Source organism: Gasterosteus aculeatus, chromosome 1 (genome assembly GCF_964276395.1).
Source record: "Gasterosteus aculeatus chromosome 1, fGasAcu3.hap1.1, whole genome shotgun sequence".
Classification (NCBI taxonomy): Eukaryota; Metazoa; Chordata; class Actinopteri; order Perciformes; family Gasterosteidae; genus Gasterosteus; species Gasterosteus aculeatus.
Window position 1 is genome coordinate 17,535,892 of NC_135688.1, and position 19,218 is coordinate 17,555,109.

General features: G+C 42.6%; 3 protein-coding genes across 4 annotated transcripts; all 3 read left to right on the top strand.

Moving 5' to 3' along the window:
- Positions 1 to 2,389: 2,389 nt before the first annotated feature.
- Positions 2,390 to 5,989, top strand: LOC120820303 (claudin-9). Of its 2 annotated transcripts, none has more exons than XM_078081797.1 (3): positions 2,390 to 2,631; positions 2,760 to 2,810; positions 3,618 to 5,989. In XM_078081797.1, the coding sequence occupies exon 3, from the start codon at positions 5,081 to 5,083 to the stop codon at positions 5,747 to 5,749; it is 669 nt and encodes a 222-aa protein (XP_077937923.1). In that variant the 5' UTR covers positions 2,390 to 2,631; positions 2,760 to 2,810; positions 3,618 to 5,080; the 3' UTR covers positions 5,750 to 5,989. The 2 variants fall into 2 exon arrangements, with proteins under 2 accessions (XP_077937923.1, XP_077937975.1); XM_078081849.1 differs by having other exon boundaries at positions 3,692 to 5,989.
- Positions 5,990 to 8,238: 2,249 nt separating this feature from the next.
- On the top strand, positions 8,239 to 9,320 carry LOC120829579 (claudin-4). Its single transcript, XM_040193831.2, has one exon. The coding sequence runs from the start codon at positions 8,332 to 8,334 to the stop codon at positions 8,989 to 8,991; it is 660 nt and encodes a 219-aa protein (XP_040049765.2). The 5' UTR covers positions 8,239 to 8,331; the 3' UTR covers positions 8,992 to 9,320.
- A 1,730-nt stretch (positions 9,321 to 11,050) lies between these two features.
- LOC120829037 (claudin-3) lies at positions 11,051 to 12,461 on the top strand. Its single transcript, XM_040192794.2, has one exon. It carries the CDS (start codon positions 11,194 to 11,196, stop codon positions 11,839 to 11,841), a length of 648 nt encoding a protein of 215 aa, XP_040048728.1. The 5' UTR covers positions 11,051 to 11,193; the 3' UTR covers positions 11,842 to 12,461.
- The last annotated feature ends 6,757 nt before the right edge of the window (positions 12,462 to 19,218 follow it).

Sequence of the window (19,218 nt, forward strand, 5' to 3'; positions counted from 1 at the left end):
TTGGAAAAAGCGGTAACGTTGAGAGGTACAAAGAGAGGTAGAGAGAGAGAGAGAGAGAGAGAATCAGATTGTTTCAGAAATGAATGGAGGCAGTGTTTAAGGGCCAAAATGCCTTTAGGACTATAATGCCTCTATTTTATCCGAGGTAGGATCATTAAAGCTACTCTGGCCCGGGCTATGGAGATTGGGTTCCACACACAAGAAGGCAGGGAGGAATTTCCTATATTACCAATCTGAGGAGAGATGGTTTCAGAGTGAGATTAGTCTCATGTCTTTGAAACATTCGCATATCGTCAACATGCAGCGACCTCAACACACCTACAAAGCACAGGATCAGCTCAGGAATTCACAATGATTGTAAAAAAAGCCGTGCCAAATCCTACTGCTCATGCAAAATTAGGTTGTTGAAAGTTACGGGCATGAATAATGCAGTTTTTCAATGTTTATTAAGGACACTAATGAAGCAACCGAGTTCTTCCGTCGAGAAGGACTCCAGCAGTCTTGAGAAAATGCCACAGGGAGCCGAAGTGACAAGTGTCAGCAGGATGATAGAGGCAGGTCCAGACAGGACAGGTAACGGCTGGCTTTGGCACTCACTCAGGTGGCCAACCCTTCAGTCAAAACTGGCTGGGTCAGTCTAAATAGAAAAGAAACTGCCACAGATCCTCCGTATGTGTGTTTGAATGAGAGCGCCAATGTGTGCAAGTCACATACTGAGAGACTGAGCCAAACAAACAACACAGACAGACTGTGGGATTGTGGTCTAAACTTTTGGTTCCTCATTTGGCCGTGGATCCTAGACTACAGTCTATGAAGTCAAAGCTAATGCAAAAAGCGTCTATTCAAGACGAGGAGACGCTTAGAAAAAGAGAAGCTTTATTTGTGGTGGATTTTGTGTGAAACTAGACATTTCCTTGTATTGGCTGTTTAGTGTTGACAGAATAATCCAGAATCTTGCCGTCTCAGCAGGCATCTTAAATGTTTTGCAGTCAGAAAACCAACAAACTAGTTTATTTTGGTGATTGGAGAACTTTTATATATCAAACCAATACCAAAAGATGAACATAGACTTGAAGAAAGCATAATGTTGGTGCTATGAATACCACAAAGCTAAAAGTAAGTATATGTCTGTATGAATAACAGTTGATAGTACATGTGTTTTTTTTTTATTTCACAGTTTTTGAAGCTTATTGTATGTGTGAGAGGATTTAAAAGCATTTTGATTATTTGTATGTTTGGGTAAAAAAACAAACATAGTTTCATACGTTGTGTGTCGGGCAGAACGTGTGTGTGGACAAAGTTTCAGTATTTGCAGAGTGATGTCATCAAAGCGAGCCCCGAGGCCATTGTTGTCCAGGTACGCGTCACAGTTTCACTGGAAAACCAAAGTACGGGAGTGCGGTTGTGGGATCCTCAGTGACTCATGCGTGTTTGGGCATGACAGGCGATCACAAGAACAAAACAGGAACCTGAAGAGATGAAAAGTCATGGATGGAGAAGTTCCCGATTGTGAAAATACCACAAGGAAAAATCCTGCATTTAAAAGCCTTTATAAGTGTCATTGATCATTGATCAGTAACATGTTCCCAGGCAGTGTCGTACAATTGTATATGATGTTTGTGTATTAATATTGCTGCCTGATTATTGTGTGTGAATCTTTTCATCCTGTTGGTAATTGAAGCTTCAGCAATGCACAGCCTGTAAGATGTACAGTATAATAACATAATTCAAAGTCTCTCTCTTTGTTTTGCTTGGGAAGTAAGCTAGTATTCCCAACACTAGTTTATCACAAATAAAACATTCAACACCAACACATCTGGAGAAATACCTGGTTGTCACTGAACTATAATCTGTAAAGCTACTGAAACTCAGTCAGTTTCCTTATAATGAAGTTTAAAACTGCATAAAGAACAAGTTGATCAGATGTGTCCTTAAGTACAGTGTCTGAGTAAACGTACATTCTGGTTTTCGTAGGATTCATTCTGCTGCAGACCATGTTTGTCATAGGGAGGAAATGTAAAGGTAACAGGTGAGTAAACGCGTGAAGCGGAAGCTGGCGTGAAACCCGGTCATGTGCTAAACATTCCAGGGCGGGACTGAAGGTTTCTATTTTGGCCTGAGGAACCGTTCTGTTTTTAGAGACCAGGATCAGGGCGTTTTAAGGGTTTTATAATTAACAGAACACAGGGTCAACTTTTGGTTCCATACTTTTTATTAGTTAACCCTCAAATCCATGTTCTTTCAGGTGTGGTCATACCTCGTGTGAACCGAAATGAGTTAATAATGAAACACAACTTTCAACAAAAGCAAAGTGCTTTCCTGAAAATGGACAGAATTTGTCAAAAAGAATAATCAGGTAGTATTTAGTATAAAGGAAAGCTGGATGTGAGGCAACAACAAGCCAAAGGAGACAGCGGTGCCTCAGAGAAACCGGTCGGACTCGCTCCCGTTCCCACGACAGGTGAATGTACGGCAGGTTGCTTTCAGCGAGTGGCTACACGTAAGGGACCTGCAGAGACAACAATAAACGCGGAACTCCCTCAATAATGACCATGTTTGGTGCAGATAAAGAGTAGCATGTCATTCAGAGATAATATCTACACCGATGAGTTGCACCCAGCAAACAGAAGCGTGCGTATGATAATAGAATCTCCCCTTAAATGTGACAATCAGTGGAATGTTTTGAAATGTCGGACTCTAATGATTTCAGTGAACGCATACTGCACTAAATGTCCTCAAAAACATCTTTTTTAAAACAGGACCTTCATGTGCAAATCAAGAAACCTAAGCTTCAAATGTCCAATCTTACGGTGAGTGAAAAGATAATTGCAAAAGGACCAGAACAAACTCTCTATGCGTCAGATTGAGCGATGAATTGTTTTGCCTTCAGAGGCAGGCGAGTGTGTTTTTGAAGATGCGTTGGGCAGGTGTGAACACATGACTGATACTGCACAAGATATGAAAAGGCAGCAGTGTCTCACCCTCCACCGAGGGACTTCCTGAATACAGACGCCTATCGTGTCAGCAGAAGAATCAAGTATCTGGTTTCATCCCGACACGGTTGTTAGAGATTCCAAGAGACACAAACATCATTACTTGGAAATACCGAATATTAAACACTCCTTGCACAGACACAGTTGCGAATCAAAACCAGTTTATGATGACTCCCTTTAACCACAAACATATTATTGACGGGCACTTTCTGCTAAACCTAAAACATAATTAACACATCACAGAGAGAATGCAACGGTGGCTCCCTCTGTCTGTTAAAACATGCACTTCCTGTATAAGCACATGCACTATTAGTCATTAAAAATGGTTGCGTGAAGTCTCCAAAGTCCATGAACGAATATGCATCTTTTCTGAACCCCCTTCTATCATCTGAACAAATGTTTTAACCCACCTCCTTCATTTTTTAAGGATTTCTATAAACACCATTTTTCTTGGTTTTATCTGTATTAGAATAGTTATCAAAGGGGGTTAATGTATTTCCACATAAGTGGCGTACTGAACATGAAGTCGGACTTATATTCTGAAGGAGACTTCAAGTCTTTAAAGTCCAACTGAAATGGAAGTCAGATCGTCTACTGGTTCTGAAATGTGGCGTATTCCCTCAGTGAAACTCAATACTTGGCCGGTGTACAGTTACAATAGTAGAAATGGACCTAATCATCGTGACGTCACCCACTAGTTTTTCGGACCAATGGAGCAGAAGTGACCATATGAGGAATGCATATGATATGACAGCAGCCACCGGTCAATCACGGTAAGCCTCCCCTAAAGCATACTCTATGGTCTAATTGGTCTAAAGGGACCGTCATTCACGAAATCAACATCGTCGTTGAAGAAGACTTGAAAAACTAGAGATAGAATTTTTAAGAAACCTATGGGATGAATGGGAGAATGAGAGGGTGATTGAGTGTTTGTGTGTGTGCGTGTGGAGGAGGTTATGCACAAGATAACAGAGATACTCATGACCGCTGACCCCAGGTGACCTCTGTTAATTAAAGGAAAGCCTGTGATGACACAGACCTCAGAGGCCCTGTTGTCTGGCGCACAATAAGAGACTCTAGTGGCGCCTGTTGATTTAAGATTCGATTCAATTGGTGTTCAGCCGCTGCAACAATAAGGAGGAGCTAAGGATTTAACAGTCAATAATTAATTAAACATCAAAGGAATTGATGGTTTGTAAGATTTTTGGCCTAAAACTAAATATGACCTTTATCCTTTGAGGCTTCCCCAAAAATGACCATATAAAGGAGGGTTAAATACACAGAGCCACCATTAAGCCCTGGATATGTATTTGTGGTTTGACATTTGCAATATTATGTCCCATGAAAATTCAAAAGAGTGTTTTCTGCTCCGGTTATGAGACCACCATATTTAGTTTTTTTATATTTAACTATCCTCCATTTTAAATGACAACGCCTCAAACATACCCACTGACAATGAGGCCAGTTACCTGTGTTTTTTCTTCCTGGAGGGATTAGGTATCTCACCAGGCAAAAACAGGGCGCGTCATTGTTCCACCTTTTTTTTTTTAACAGGGTCTCATACTGATTGTGATTCAGCAAAGTTCCTCAATGTTGTCACATGTCAAGTACACATACACTAACATTTATAAGACATAAAATAGAAAGGTGGTACAGGTATCTTTACGTTATACAGTGTAATCAGGAATGAATGTCAACAGTAGATGTTAAGACAATATTATCCTCAATATTATCCTTCACTGGCGTCAAAAGTCTCATGTACTTATTTCAAATATTTTTTTGTAAGAATACTGATTGTTTTCCCATGTGGCGAAAAAAATGTGAAAGTATTCCCATTTGCAAGTGCAGTTTGAAGGTAAAAAACGATGCCACCTTAAGCTGACTCCACCTTCAGTCGTCTACGCTGCATAAGGAGTAGGTAGAATCCGTTTCTCCCTCTCTCGAAAAAAGTCTTATAAGACGTTGAGCCGAGAGATCCGATATCGCCTTCATCTGGGGAGGTTTGAGCCCGCGGAGACAGAGAGGCCTTCTATACCACAGAGGAAAAAGAGCCTTGTGCAGCTCCCTCTTCCTCCCCAGCTGCGACTATGTACTCCGCAGGTTTGGAGATCCTCGGGATGATCCTGGCCGTGGCGGGCTGGCTGGGGGTGATGGTGGCCTGCGGCCTGCCCATGTGGCGCGTGGCCGCCTACATCGGTCAGAACATCGTCATCTCCCAGGTGATCTGGGAAGGCTTGTGGATGAACTGCTCGGTGCAGAGCACGGGTCAGATGCACTGCAGGGTGCACGACTCCATGCTGGGGCTGCCGGTGGACTTGCAAGCGGCCCGGGCCCTGGTCATCGTCTCCATGGTGCTGTGCGTCGTGGGCATCGGGCTGTCGGTTGCCGGGGCCAAGTGCACCAACTGCAGCCGTGACGTGAGCAGTAAGCCGCGGCTGGTGGTGACCGCCGGAGTGACCTTTGTGGTGGCTGGACTGCTGCTGTTGGTGGCCGTGTCCTGGACGGCGCACGCCATCGTCCTGGGCTTCTACGACCCGCTGCTGCAGGAGACGGGGAAGAGGGAGTTTGGGAACGCGCTGTACTTTGGCTGGGCTTCCTCCTGCCTGCTCTTAGTTGGGGGAGCCCTGCTCTGCTGCTCGTGCCCACCCAGAGCGGCTGCAGCACCGAGCGGTAGCGGCTCGGCGGCCCCCCGGGTGGACTACTCGGCTGTCAAGATGCTGTCGGTGAACGGATACCCCAGAAGAGACTACGTATGAACATGCGAGCTGACAGTGCGGGTAAAGACGCGATGACCGCCGTCAACAAATGTTTGCAGAAGCGGTGGATGTTAATGCAGCATCGAGGGCTTGGACATTAAGTATGACGGATGTTTCATGGTGTGTTTAAGTAGTGGTGGGTATCTCATACGGCTTTTAATACATTATTTCATGTGCAGGTTTTTTACTTTTTCCAATAAACATTGAGGTTGTGTCTGATCTGAAATAAATACAATGTCTATTCTATGTCTGTTTATGTCTACAGATTAAAGAAAGTTGTATTCAAGATTTTAATCAACAACAAAACTTTCTTTACAATGTGATCGTTGAGTCACATTATTGAGTCTGTGTGGTGAAGACAAACTTGGTAAAACTGCACTTTAATATGTAAATGTAAAAACATGATCTTTAAATTAATATTAGTTAGAGTTCTTTCGCATGAACAAACAGGGCCAGATGCCAGAGTTCAGCAGAGTCTGACCGATAAGTTGCACGGCAAAATTAGGTATTGTATTTCCATACACGTGGAGGAAAAGGAACAATGGGTGGCTTGTTTCAGAGAGGCCCCTTATGCTTCCCTTTCATTGTAGCCCGTCCGCCATTAGCAGGAGCGAAACCCAGCCGGAGATAAAAGTCTCCTTCTCCTGGGGTATGTACCCTGCACTGTAACTGAGCCAGACCCTGTTGATCAGGCGCCTTCCAACTGTTTACTTTCGTCCCCCAGGTTGGATTCACTGTAACAAACGTGCATCGAAAGTCTCAAACAGTCAATGAACTTAAATAATTAAATGAATCAATGAAAATAAAATAAAAATACAAGACTATATGGCCTTCCACACTAAATAAATAGGCAATACACAGGCAATAAAAGAACAAGAACAAAAGATAAACATTGCTTTTCGTGCCTCCTGAACGTGCTTTGTCTTTAACGACGAGGTTAATGATCTAAAACGATGGTCTTCTAAATATTCTTAAAAGTCACTGTGACTGCAGACCCTGCTGGCAGGATTGTGCAACGGCCCAGTCAGAGGTGAAGACAAGCTACAATATCTCCCAGCATCTCCCCTTCACAGGAGTTCCAACAAAATACCACCATCAACACGATATTGTAGTCTTGGAGCTTTGCCTCAAGACGCATGAAGAAGAACACATCACCTCTAGACAAAGATGGTGAACATTACACATGTTTCACCCCTGCCTGCCCATGTTTTTCTTCCTAAACTCTGTTCAAAATTTCTCAAATAATCTCAATAATTTGCGCATCAAACGCAGGCTGTGTTACAAAGTGATACTTTAGACACCACATTAAAGTAGCACGTCTTCATTTTCAGTCCCTTGCATTGTCGTAGACTTTAAATAATAAAAGGTGCAGTTCGGGTTCAAAGGGGGATGAAGGTGGTCCTGGTCAAACTGCCAGGGGACCATGTGTGCATGGGGGAGGGTGAGTTGTCAGTGGCACGAGGAAAACTTAAATTGAGGTTGAATCCCATGATGCACTGCGACCTTTAGGGCAAGGACACTGATAAGAGGCTGCCCTTGTGCAAACGCACACAGTCGTTTGTCTGACCCACACTCTGGACTCATCTCCAGAAACATGTGGATGTCCTGAGAGAAATACGTGTGTGCCAAATAAATTATTTTCCTGTGTGCCTTTTACATGCAGACGCTGTATGTTGAGAGTTGTCTGGTTTGTATTACAGTTCCTGCACACAGTCTCCTCTATGAACCATCATAACCAAAGGAAGCTGAGGAAATTTGTTTTTAGTATGACAGTGCAGTAATCACTCCCAAACCCGTTACGCAATATCTTATCATCCTGTGGTTTCGAGAGGAAAGTATTTTAAGATCAGTTTCGGGTCGAGAGGAATTACATCTTTGTCTCCACAATGCTGGAAAATCAGTGTGTATATTTAGTAGCTAAGTTATGAAGTTTACAGTAACTGGAAAGATAAAGTGTTATGACCATTCATCACTTTTGGAGCGGGTTTTTGTAAATGTATTCACAGAGAAGCGCTTTGCCGGACAGTTACAAGAACACTCTTCAGATAACCAGAGTACTTCCACTAGTTTCCAACGAACCTGATCCGTTTAAAACCTCTGTCATTCACAAGCCCTTTGTGTTCAAATCCCACACCACTGAAAAGTATTCAATTCAGAATGCTCCAGGAACTCATTTGTCAGAGAGGAGTACATTAAGAAAACCTCAATGCCTTCGACTTTAAATCATTCATTCTCGTTCTTTAGCGTGCCTGTTATTCTTTAACCACTCCACCTGAGATACAGGGCCTCTGTTTACTCTCCCCTCACCCAAATATGAGGGAGCGCTACCGAGGCGAGGAAGGTGAATGATTAAGCGGAGTCCTTCCCCGTGTCATACCCTTTTTTTGCACATTCAAACAAGCTGGGAAAGACCACGATTTGAACTCCTCTCTGGCCAATAACCAAGTGACTCCACCCTCCATGCTGGAGAAATCTACTGCTTATATGAGCAATCAGCAGTCCTGAGAATGCTCATTCAATCTCCACCCCGCGACGTAGATTAAGCAGACCACTGTGCACTTTTTCTCACACAGAGTTCAGACATGCCGTCAGTGGGCCTTGAGATACTTGGAGTAACTCTGGCTGTACTGGGATGGATCTTGGCCATTGTCTCCTGCGCTTTGCCCATGTGGAGAGTGTCGGCCTTCATCGGGGTCAACATCATCACGGCGCAGACCACCTGGGAAGGCATCTGGATGAACTGCGTGGTGCAGAGCACGGGCCAGATGCAGTGTAAAATCCACGACTCCATCTTGGCTCTGAGCTCGGATCTCCAGGCTGCCCGCGCCCTCACCATCATCTCCATCTTGGTGGGCATTTTAGGGGTCCTGGTGGCGACGATGGGGGCCAAATGCACCAACTGCGTGGACGACGAGCCGGCCAAGGCTCGCGTGATGATCGCCGCCGGGGCGGCCTTTATTCTGGCATCCTTGACCCAGCTGATTCCCGTGTCGTGGTCTGCCCATAGCATCATCATGGAGTTCTACAGTCCGCTCATACCTCAGGCCCAGAAGAGGGAGATAGGTGCGGCCCTGTACCTGGGCTGGGCTGCAGCAGCACTTCTGCTCATTGGAGGGGGCATCCTCTGCTCCAGTTGCCCGCCGCAACCAGTGAAAAGATACGGGCCCCCATCAAAGATGATGTACCCCCAACAAACTAGGTCGCTCGCCCCGAGCGGCTACGACAGGAAAGACTATGTCTGAGCTGCCACCTGCTCCTTTCTCACACCCCAAGGGGGGAGGAGGGGGGAGAGTACTGCTCGGAGAGACCCGGAGCGGACAGTCATTGTTTTTACAACACGTCTTTCTTGTTTATTGTATGCCCTTTAGAACAGAGGGCAGAATTCACTTGTTTTTTCTGTACTGAATATTTTGTGTGTGACCTTGGGGCTGCTGGGAGCACCGATGCTGAACAACTTATCCATGACGACATTGATTATTTAATCTGTAAACCAATTCATGTGAAATGTTTTTGTATAAAATGTTACTTTTTCATTAAAAAGGCCTTTTAAAAAATGGTTTGTTTAGGCTGCCGGTTTAATTATCGTTATTGAAGTTGAGAGGGTGAAACATGCTATTTCAACGTTGCAGGGAAATCACATAAAAGTTAAATTGCCACTCAAATAGGTGTGATGAGAAGTTCGCACATTTGGCTGTACAATTGCGTTGATTTAACATTTAAAAATAGATCATGTAAAATGTGGTTCTGTGCGCCCTGCATACTCAACCATTAGGCTGACGGCTGGGAGTCTATCACAGCCCCCACCTGTCTCCCGTATGTCTGTTGGCTTTGTGATAACAAGAACCTTTACTTTATCAGCTTCCCCACACTCAACCATCTGAGCTGCCTTCACGGACAATAGACCTGCTTCATGTCAGAGGGGGAGAGACTGTCAACGCTGGTGTGTGGGGGAACATCCAGGGAGACGGGCTCAACCCCGAAGAATTTCAAGGGCATTCTACCGAGTCATTAAGGGCCGTCAAACAGAACAGGGCAGGTGAAAGACTTGTAACTTAAAGGTGATCCTTAAGCTGAAGGATCCGTGAGGTTTAAAGGGCTCAGTGTACACACAGCAGGTTTTTTCTTAATTTGTTCCAATGAGGGAAGAACGTACGCCGCCGCCAACTTTGTTTTCAAGAACGCTCGGATTATTCTGTGCTGTCAGTAACCATGTGGATAGTGACCAACATGTTTTCTTCTTGCCGCAGTGCTTCGGCAGAGACGGTTCAGAACAAAGGCTGCTCAGACTCAGGCTCCTGTATCCGTGTTACATAAATCTCACCCTCTTATTAAGAAACTGGGTCAGAAGTTCTTTATTAGGAGACGTGAACGTGCCCACGTGCCTCCGTCTGCGCTTAGAGTCTCCTTTCCTCTTCCCTTAGTCTGTGTGCAAGTTTTATTCAAGTGACTAATTCAATCCCCCTGAGGAGAGGACGCCAGGCGTATGCAGAGATCAGCCGCCGTGCGTGACGCCGCTCTCCGGAGGTTCCTGATCAGCCCTTTCGGTCAGAGCGCCACGTCTGTTATCACCCGACATGAGCAGCGGCCTGGTACTTTTTTGTAACTTTTAGGTTGACAAATATTACTCAAATTAATATCTGGCATGGAAATTGAGAACAAAATACCTGCCCAATGGAACCAGTCAAATGTTGTGATCCAGTCGCGATGGTCATGTGACAGTTTCTGAATACGCCTTTAAATGCTGTCTAGAATAAACTGAGAGCTAAAAGCAAAATGTTTGGTGTTTGAGATTTCACTACACTTATGATATACAGGTTACGAGGAGGTCACTGGTGAACACAGGAAAGGTATTCTTAATTTATCATCATCAGACCGACCAGTTTTATTATAAGGAATCGATCCACTAGTTACTGAGGACCTCGAATGCTCTGCTGCTTGACAAATTATAACCACAGATTCTGAAGCAGTCTGATTCCATGATTTCTTTGAGCATAATAAACACAATAGTTTGTTTTTGAACAATCAGTCTTTTCTTTTTTGCATCTCCCCACGGAATACAGTTCTACTTTTATTTTTATTCAAACATTAAGCCTTTATTTATCTTGGAATTATTTCTTTGCTCATAATAACATATGCAAGAGTTGCATGCCCTTTCAGCTGTGAAAGGCCTCTTTGTGGCCCATTGTGAAGCTGGCCATGTAAGCCGATAGCAGAATGTATCCAGGTCCTTCCTCCCCTTTTGGTGATGTCAACTCCTTCAAGGACTCCTCCCCTCCACCCGATCCACCTTATAAAAGTTACTGGTGAAGCTGAGGCAACGGAAAATCACACACTCACAGATTACTACTAGTTGGGTCTCAGGTTGACCCTTTCGTCTTTGCAGATTTATAACCTCCTCTCAGGTGTGACACACAGTCAGGGGCAGAAGAGGAAGACCTTTCAGCATGTCGGTAGGGTTAGAGTTGATAGGCATCTGCCTTTGTATTTTGGGATGGATTATTGCCATTTTGGCGTGCGCCCTTCCCATGTGGAGGGTGACGGCCTTCATCGGCAGCAACATTGTGACCGCTCAGATCATCTGGGAGGGCCTGTGGATGACCTGCGTGGTCCAGAGCACGGGCCAGATGCAGTGTAAGGTCTACGACTCCATGCTCGCCCTCTCCCAGGACCTCCAGGCCGCCCGCGCCCTCACCGTCATCTCCATCCTGCTCGCCATCCTCGCGGTGCTCATCGCCATCGCCGGGGCCAAGTGCACCAACTGCATTGACGACGAGGCGTCCAAGTCCAAGGTGATGATCATCTCCGGGGTGTTCTTCATCGTTGCCGGAGTCATGCAGCTCATCCCTGTCTCCTGGTCGGCCAACACAATAATCAGGGACTTCTACAACCCGTTGCTTACCGACGCTCAGCGGAGGGAGCTGGGGGCCGCGCTGTACATCGGCTGGGCGGCGGCTGCCCTCCTGATTCTTGGCGGCGGACTGCTCTGCTGCTCCTGCCCGCCGCGCGAGACCAGGTACAATCCTTCGCGAATGGCCTACTCTGCCTCACGGTCTGCAGGTGGCCCAGGGTTGGAAAGGAAAGACTACGTATGAAAGATGATCGAAGAGAAAAATAACTTGAGTCGCGAACCAGCTCTCCAAACTCAACTGAGGGTGTACTGAGGAAACGAGCTGAAGGGAACAAGGAGACTCCGTAAGGATATATGTGTTTGATTTCGTTTCTCTGACCGGCTTTGTTTTTTCAGAGACCAAAAATCCCTAAAAGGACATTAGAGTAAATCTCCTTTAATCATGTTTCAAAACAAATAAAATAATGTTCTGTCTTTTTTCAGGTCAACACGCTAAATCTTAATGTCACAATCAAGACCAAATCATATATACTTTTTATACAGTCATGGCGCCTTAATGTTTACCACTGAAAAGCCAGTTCTGTTTAGATAACGGAGGACTTCTTAAATGGTACAAATAAGCCATCAAAGGTATTGGGTGTGTGTAAATACTGCAGGATGCGTGTCATTATTCACCTGAAACTGTCAAGGCAAGTGACTGTATTCAATGCAGTTCTTGGTATATTGTGGGGGAGAGGACTTTAAGTGTCTTACAATGGGGACGGAGAGCAAAACCAGTAACGACCTTTGTGTGCGATGAACAACTGCAATAAATGTATACGACAAGTTTTTGTTTTTTAATAAACATGACCCACTTTTTTTAAACTATGCATATATTGTTTTATTTCAAAAAAATGTCAGCAGAATTAAACCGGAGACAATAAAAAATGATGCCGAGCGTTCCATCCAAGAACCTTCGTAAGAGCACCGACATTTGATCCCAAGAGGCTCCGTTACCCACCACTGGCAACTTAACCACACACGCTCTGAACAATTAGCCACGGGATCAGTTAACGGGTAGAGGTGGGAAGTGTGAGCGCAGAGCGGAGGAGGCATCTAAGACAGGCAGGATTTATTTGTTTACCTCAGACTTCTTTTATCATTGGATGCGTTCCGGTGGTTCATTCCAAAAAGCTTGGAAATACTTATACAATTGTTAATTTGTGGGAACGGCCCCGTATCACCACCGACTTCTCCTTTTGGCCACTGGACCAGGTCTACTTGTTAAATTAGAAGTACATTCTGTATCTTTTACATGGAAGCCTCCAGGGAGTTTCCCAGAGTCGGACAACCTCCCTTTACTCTTCCACTGCCACCTTTGTTATTCTTACGTAAGGATGAGATGCATCATTGCAGATCACAGATAGACTATATTACATCTAACCAGCCAGAGTTTGCGTGGTAGACATGAGTCAAGTCCTTCATCAGTCCAGCTCCAAAACACACGCAACCACACCTGACAAAAGAAGCTGAGTGAAAAATTAATGACCATCTTATAGTAAATATAGGAGCGATACCTTGGTGCTATATCACATTACTTCCAACTGTTGTCTCTTACTCCCATATCAATGTCGCCTCTAACAAAAGGACGAGAAGCGGCTTGACATCTGGTCATGATGACGGTAAGTACAGATCACCTCATTTGAAATTCTAATAATTATTAGAGAGGTTTTGAGGTTTTTCAAGTGAGGAAATTCCACAGGGAGTCAAAGTGACAAGTGTCAGCAGGTCAATGGAGGCCGGTCCAGGTAGGACAGGTAACGGCTGGCTTTGGCGCTCACTCAGGTGACCAAACCTTCAGTCAAAACTGGCTGGGTCAGTATGAATAACAATGCAAAGTTTAAATAAAAAAGGAACATTGGCCTTTTACACTACAGCTGTGTTTCTTTAGATTCAGAGTTTTATATTATCTCTGCCACAGATTCATCGTATACGTGTCTGAATGAGAGTGCCAAACTAGTATAGAGTCAAAAGTGCCAATACTGCAGATTCATCATTAGCAGTAAGTATAATATTATTGTTGTAGTCAGTTTTAAAGAGTGAAATCTAAAGAAGCTTGACATGACAGGAATGTTATATGACATCAAATCAATTCCAAAAAATGAACATTAACTCTCTGTTGAGTAAATGCAAAAATGGTGTACAAGGCTAAAAGCGAGTATATGTGTATATGAATATTAAGAGTTGATAGTACATGGCATGATGTGGTATTTTAAGTATTTTAAGCTCATTGAGGGGCTTTAGTATTAGTATTTTGACGATTCGTAGTTAATGTTGTTTGCCCCCAAAAAACAAAACGCAGTTTTGTGTGAATAGATGCCTGTCTCCAGAGAGAACGATATGGTGCATTAATCGTCGGGCAGGAAAAAAATGGGTCAGTAACATGCATGTTTGTTGCTGAGATAGAATAAAGACATTCCTAAGTACAAAAAAGTTTCCTACTTATATTAAACTAATAGGATATTCTTTAAACAATGTGACAACTGAGAAAATATACTTTTAGAAATTGGGAATATTTTATTTATTTGGTAGGGTTACGTAAGTCTATTGCTGTAATGTCAGTCCTGACAAATTTCAATAATGTGTAATAAAATTTCAGATTTCTTGTATTAATTAATTTACTTTTCAAAAAAAAAGTTATATATATATATATAATATATATATAAACTTGTTTACAAACTAATCATTGGTTGACTCATTAAAATCTCTACAGGTGTGCATTATTTCATTATTTTTTACAAATGAGGTTGTAACTGATATAAAAAAAAGATGAATTGTTCAAATTGGTTTAATTCTCCTTAAATCCTGTCTAAATGACAAATGATCCGCTACAGTAATCAGGCTTTTGAACATTCTTGTGCGTTGTTCCAGTGGATTGTTTAAGGCCCTCAGGCATGTTTGGTCATTGTTAAGCTAATTATTGATTCTTGAACAGGTGTACTCTAAAGCAGCCCAAAAATACACGTTTCCCTAGAATTTCCCTTTCTCCAAACGGTAGCAAATAAGTAGAAATGCTTCATCTATTTAGTGAGGTAGGAGTGACATATTCACGTGTGGACTAACAAGATACTATCAACTATGAACAATATAGCACACTTAGGTAAACCAAAGGTTCCCAAAGACTAGAACCAACGGAAACCTAAATCGAGCTAAAAAACAGAAAAACCATTGCGCATTCTGAGAGACTCTTTGGTCATGCTCTGCTGGTTCTGGCCAAACTCCGGTCACATGACCGATACCGGGGAATGTGAAGGGCAGAGAGGTTACCTGGCACCTGAAGTCAGAAAGAGAAAGCAACCCCCCTCCGTCCCTGAAAATAACACAGGCTCCCTCTGTCCCCTGAGTGGGAACAGCACTGCTTTCCTAAGCTTTCTTCCCTGCAACACCAAGTTATCAAAATCCCAATCTGAACCACAACAGACCCACAAAGGAACTGATTCAGCAAGAATGCTTCCCTATGAGTCAGAGTTACAGAATTATAAAAGGTTTTCAGATTGAAACCTTCTCAGCAGAACATTTTCCACTGTTTTTTGGGGTAACTAGTGGGGTAAATCAAAGCTGCAGGACGAGGACTTTATGGCTCATATACTCCGGTGATATAATACGTCCGGTTTGTAGTGGTTACAAATAGCTTTGAATTTATTGACTACACCGGCAAATGAAAACGTCCATTTAAAAGTGGCGTCATAATAATAATACATTTTATTTATAACGCACTCTTCATCAACAGATCTCAGAGTATGACAGAGATGGCAAAACATAGTTAAAGATAAAATAAAAGCTATAGTCAAAACATATTTTATTAAAACTCTTTCAAAATCTGGTTTTAAATAGATTTTAAATTGTCTTCTTAATTTCCTCAAATATCCTTTTTCTTTGTCAAACAGCCTCAACCTCTGCACCTGTAAGGCCAGATGTCAATTATAGTGTCATGCTTGCCACGCTATGATTAAAGCAAAAGGCGGGCTGCCGTAATCCTAAAAACTACACCGGAATAAGTTGACAAGCTATTCTCCTACTTTTCTTTTTTTCTCCAGCTATGGCTAATTCAATTTAATTCATTCATTAAATACCAAAATATAATCCCCACATATTTACAAATAGCACGAAAACTATGTACTTTGGGGAGGGGGGCGTATTTCTTTCAAATAAGATGAAAAAATGTAGAAGTTAAAAAAATAAGTTGTTCAGGACTGAGCAGCTGAACAGGAACTAGGTGTCCAAAATTAAATGAGGACGTTAAGGGAGGGTGGTGTGCAGAAAAATGTGAGCCGAAATATTTTTTGTGTCAGGTTGTACCTTTAAGCGTGTGAATGCGTGTGCATTTTGGTGTACCCATTATATCATTGTACATGCCAAAGCATCCTCAAATGTACCTGCTGTTAAAGTTCCCAGCCCGATGAAAGGAACAGATACCCTCCCTCACATTCCAGCACAGGTCCTCCCGGGCCAGCAGGGATAACAAACGCTCACTCTCATAACTTTCCAGTTTTTCAGCAGTATTAAATCAGGTTAGCCTTTGAGGTTGCAGCAGCAACACATTTGGAAAAATGGGGGTGGGAGTGTGTAACATTGATAGTGAAAAGCTTGCGGCTGAGAAGAAGCACAAAGCTTAAACATAGTGTAAAGACCCAACTTCAGATTCCAGGTTGTTAATGTTGCAATTTAAAAAGAGAAGTCTAATTGAACATCCTAATTTTTCATTCAAATTTAGTATTTTCTCCCAATTTTTTTAGTATAGTATTGGAACAGAGGAGCGAAATAAAGAGGCAGAACATGCCGCCATACGTGTGTTTTGTTCGCAGGAAATTACAAGAAAAATATTCTGCTGCCGTCCAGGGGTGAAACTAAGGAATGAGCTTCTTAATAAAAGCAGTGTGATGACAGATATCCGCTGTTATAAGCCACAATGAATCCTGCACAATAATAGCTAAACTCCCTTGTGTAAGAAATCCACATGTCCACATCAGTGTGCTCAACACACTTTAATAGTACAAGTGTGCGTACTTTTTTATTTTCAAACCACTTATCCGAGTTAATTTTGTAGCGAGGAGGAAAGGTGAAGAGTTAAAGATTATCAGATAAGTTCAATATACAACTGAAATGAATGAATTCATCAAGTTACACTGGCTAGAATAGTATTAAGTTAGCAGGTTTGACATTACCATAAGTATTTATGATGTAGCATTCTTTTTTGTTAAGCTCTTGGCAAATTAGCGAAGCTCCATTCACATCTTTTATAATGATGTGATTTCTCTTTAACCTTCACATCAGGACCGTGTTTCATCTGCATGGCTTTGGTGTGCCATAAAACTCACTGAGTTGGACACAAAGCGTTGGTGACATGTAGACGTGGAGCCTGTTCTGTACTAATCTGATCGGCGGTATGGAAATCAGATTGAATGTATCTTACTTTTTACCTTAAGTCCAAACGTTCCTCTTACTCAGCAGTGCTGAAATTGAGGTAGAACGTTACCACGTGTCCACAACTGCGCTGGTAAATGCTTTTAATTCAGCGCAATTGACATTTTGGGTCTCCAAAATCTCCACACAGAAACACATGCGTCTCGGCTATAAGCTAACGTTAGGTAAATAAACTAATATTAAATTATTATATTATAAAGAAGTAATGTTACCTTCATCGCTGTCCTTCAGGCTCTTAGCAATACTAGTGTACAGGTGCATCGGAATGACTACGAGTCAGTTATTAAATGAAGTTGTTTTGTCTAAACCTGCACGTTCTGAAGTTTGTTTCCAACCAGGCTCTTCAGAAATAATAATCTTCCGATGGTGGTGGAGCAAGGCCTCCAAGAGATGCTTCTCAATTTCTCTTTTCCCGCTCTTGGTCAACCTCCATTAACGTTTTAGCGGCCCTTCTCTTTTGTGAAACTATTGCACCCCAATCCCTAAAACAGCTTGTAAATTTAATTGGTAACATACCAGTAATTCATAAATAATATTCCTACAAAAGAATGCAATCCAACTTTAGACATATAGGTTCATCTAAATGCATAATAGTGAGTTATTGAATGAAGCGTTTTAGTCTAAACCTGCACATTCGTAAGTTTGTCCCGTGGATTTATTTCGACATTTAGCGAAAACTACCATCGGCACGATTTTGTTTCCCCAATTTCCGAGACAAATTTGGAAGGATTGATTAATTTAAGCAAAAATAACGCTTGAGTCCCTATACCCGTGTTGACACATTACACACAGTCCCTTCCGGAATAAGCGCAGCTAGCGCTTAATTACCATTTGACACCGAAAAAAAACATCAGCAGGCCCCAAAATCAGTTTTTCCATAGTTTGTTAGCTCAAATTCAGACCATTCCATTTCCCAACATTATTCCAACATTATTAAGTGCAATTTTTGTACTGGCATGAGCTCTCATGGATGTAAAGAACTTTAATAAACACATGTGGCATGCAAAGATAAGGCTCCACTGTGTGACCCCACAACAGGGGGTCCACTTGAAGCCATCGTTTTCTTCACGTGACACTAGTTAGCGTTTTCTTTTGATCAGTTAGTTCTCCACCAGTTGTTTTGATCACACCTACACTGGTCAACAAGGCAACTGCCTTTAATTCAGCACAATTGACAAAGTGGGTCTTCAAAATATTCACAGCGAAACATGTTCATCTTGGCTACAAGCTAATGTCAGGTAAATTAACTACAAAGAGCTAACGTTAACGCAATATTGACCAAAGAGATGCTGGTGTTTGCTGAAGGCTCAATGAAATGAACTTGATTTATTTTTGCCTCAGCAAAATACAGTTAAACTAACTGTTAATTGATGAAAACATGCAAAGCAGCGGTGGAGTTCGGTGATTGGATGTGTGGGGGGTAGACTATGGCATGAGGACACTGGTGGGGGCTACATGTCATTCCTGAGATGACGGACGCATATTGCGGACAAGTCAATCCACCTCAAAGCAAATAAGAGTTCAACCTCGTATCAGTATCCGATTACCTCCCGACATTCCTCAACCTGGTTCTGTTCAACAAATGCTTCTTTTTTCATGAGACGTTCATCTTTCTCCCCTCAAACATATTTTACATTGTTAACCAAAATCCTTGACCTAAGAACCCTTTTTACCCTTCATTTGACTACATTTGCCCACCAAATATTTGGAGCCGGGAATACCAACCTCTCAGAGAAGTTGCAGTTCAGTTCTGATGCCCCATGAAACAGTTGAGCTGGTTTTGCTCTCAAGACTCTGTAGGATTTGACTCTACAGGCTTTAGAAAAAACAAGAAAAATATAAATGATCTAAGAATTTAAATCTGCTACAATACAAATAGAAACGTCTACCGCCATCTAGTGTGGAGATGACAGCACTGCTTCATGTCTTGAACAACAATTAAAATCGTCTGATCCCTGTTTTACTCTGCAGAGCTAAACGGTAAACCTGTCATATTTGATCAGTCACCTACCTTCCCGTCAAGCATCGTTTTCCAATTTTGAGTTACATTAATCTGTATAAAAAGATTCTGTTAAGTAACACAAAATGAAAAGGTGCTTAAACTTTGAATACTAAAAAAGGTGCATGAACTGAAGAATAGAAGTCCAAACAAAGGAAA

Bases quoted from the DNA above. Each gene is read 5' to 3' on its own strand.
- LOC120820303 (XM_078081797.1), top strand. From the start codon at position 5,081: ATGTACTCCGCAGGTTTGGAGATCCTCGGGATGATCCTGGCCGTGGCG.
- LOC120829579 (XM_040193831.2), top strand. From the start codon at position 8,332: ATGCCGTCAGTGGGCCTTGAGATACTTGGAGTAACTCTGGCTGTACTG.
- LOC120829037 (XM_040192794.2), top strand. From the start codon at position 11,194: ATGTCGGTAGGGTTAGAGTTGATAGGCATCTGCCTTTGTATTTTGGGA.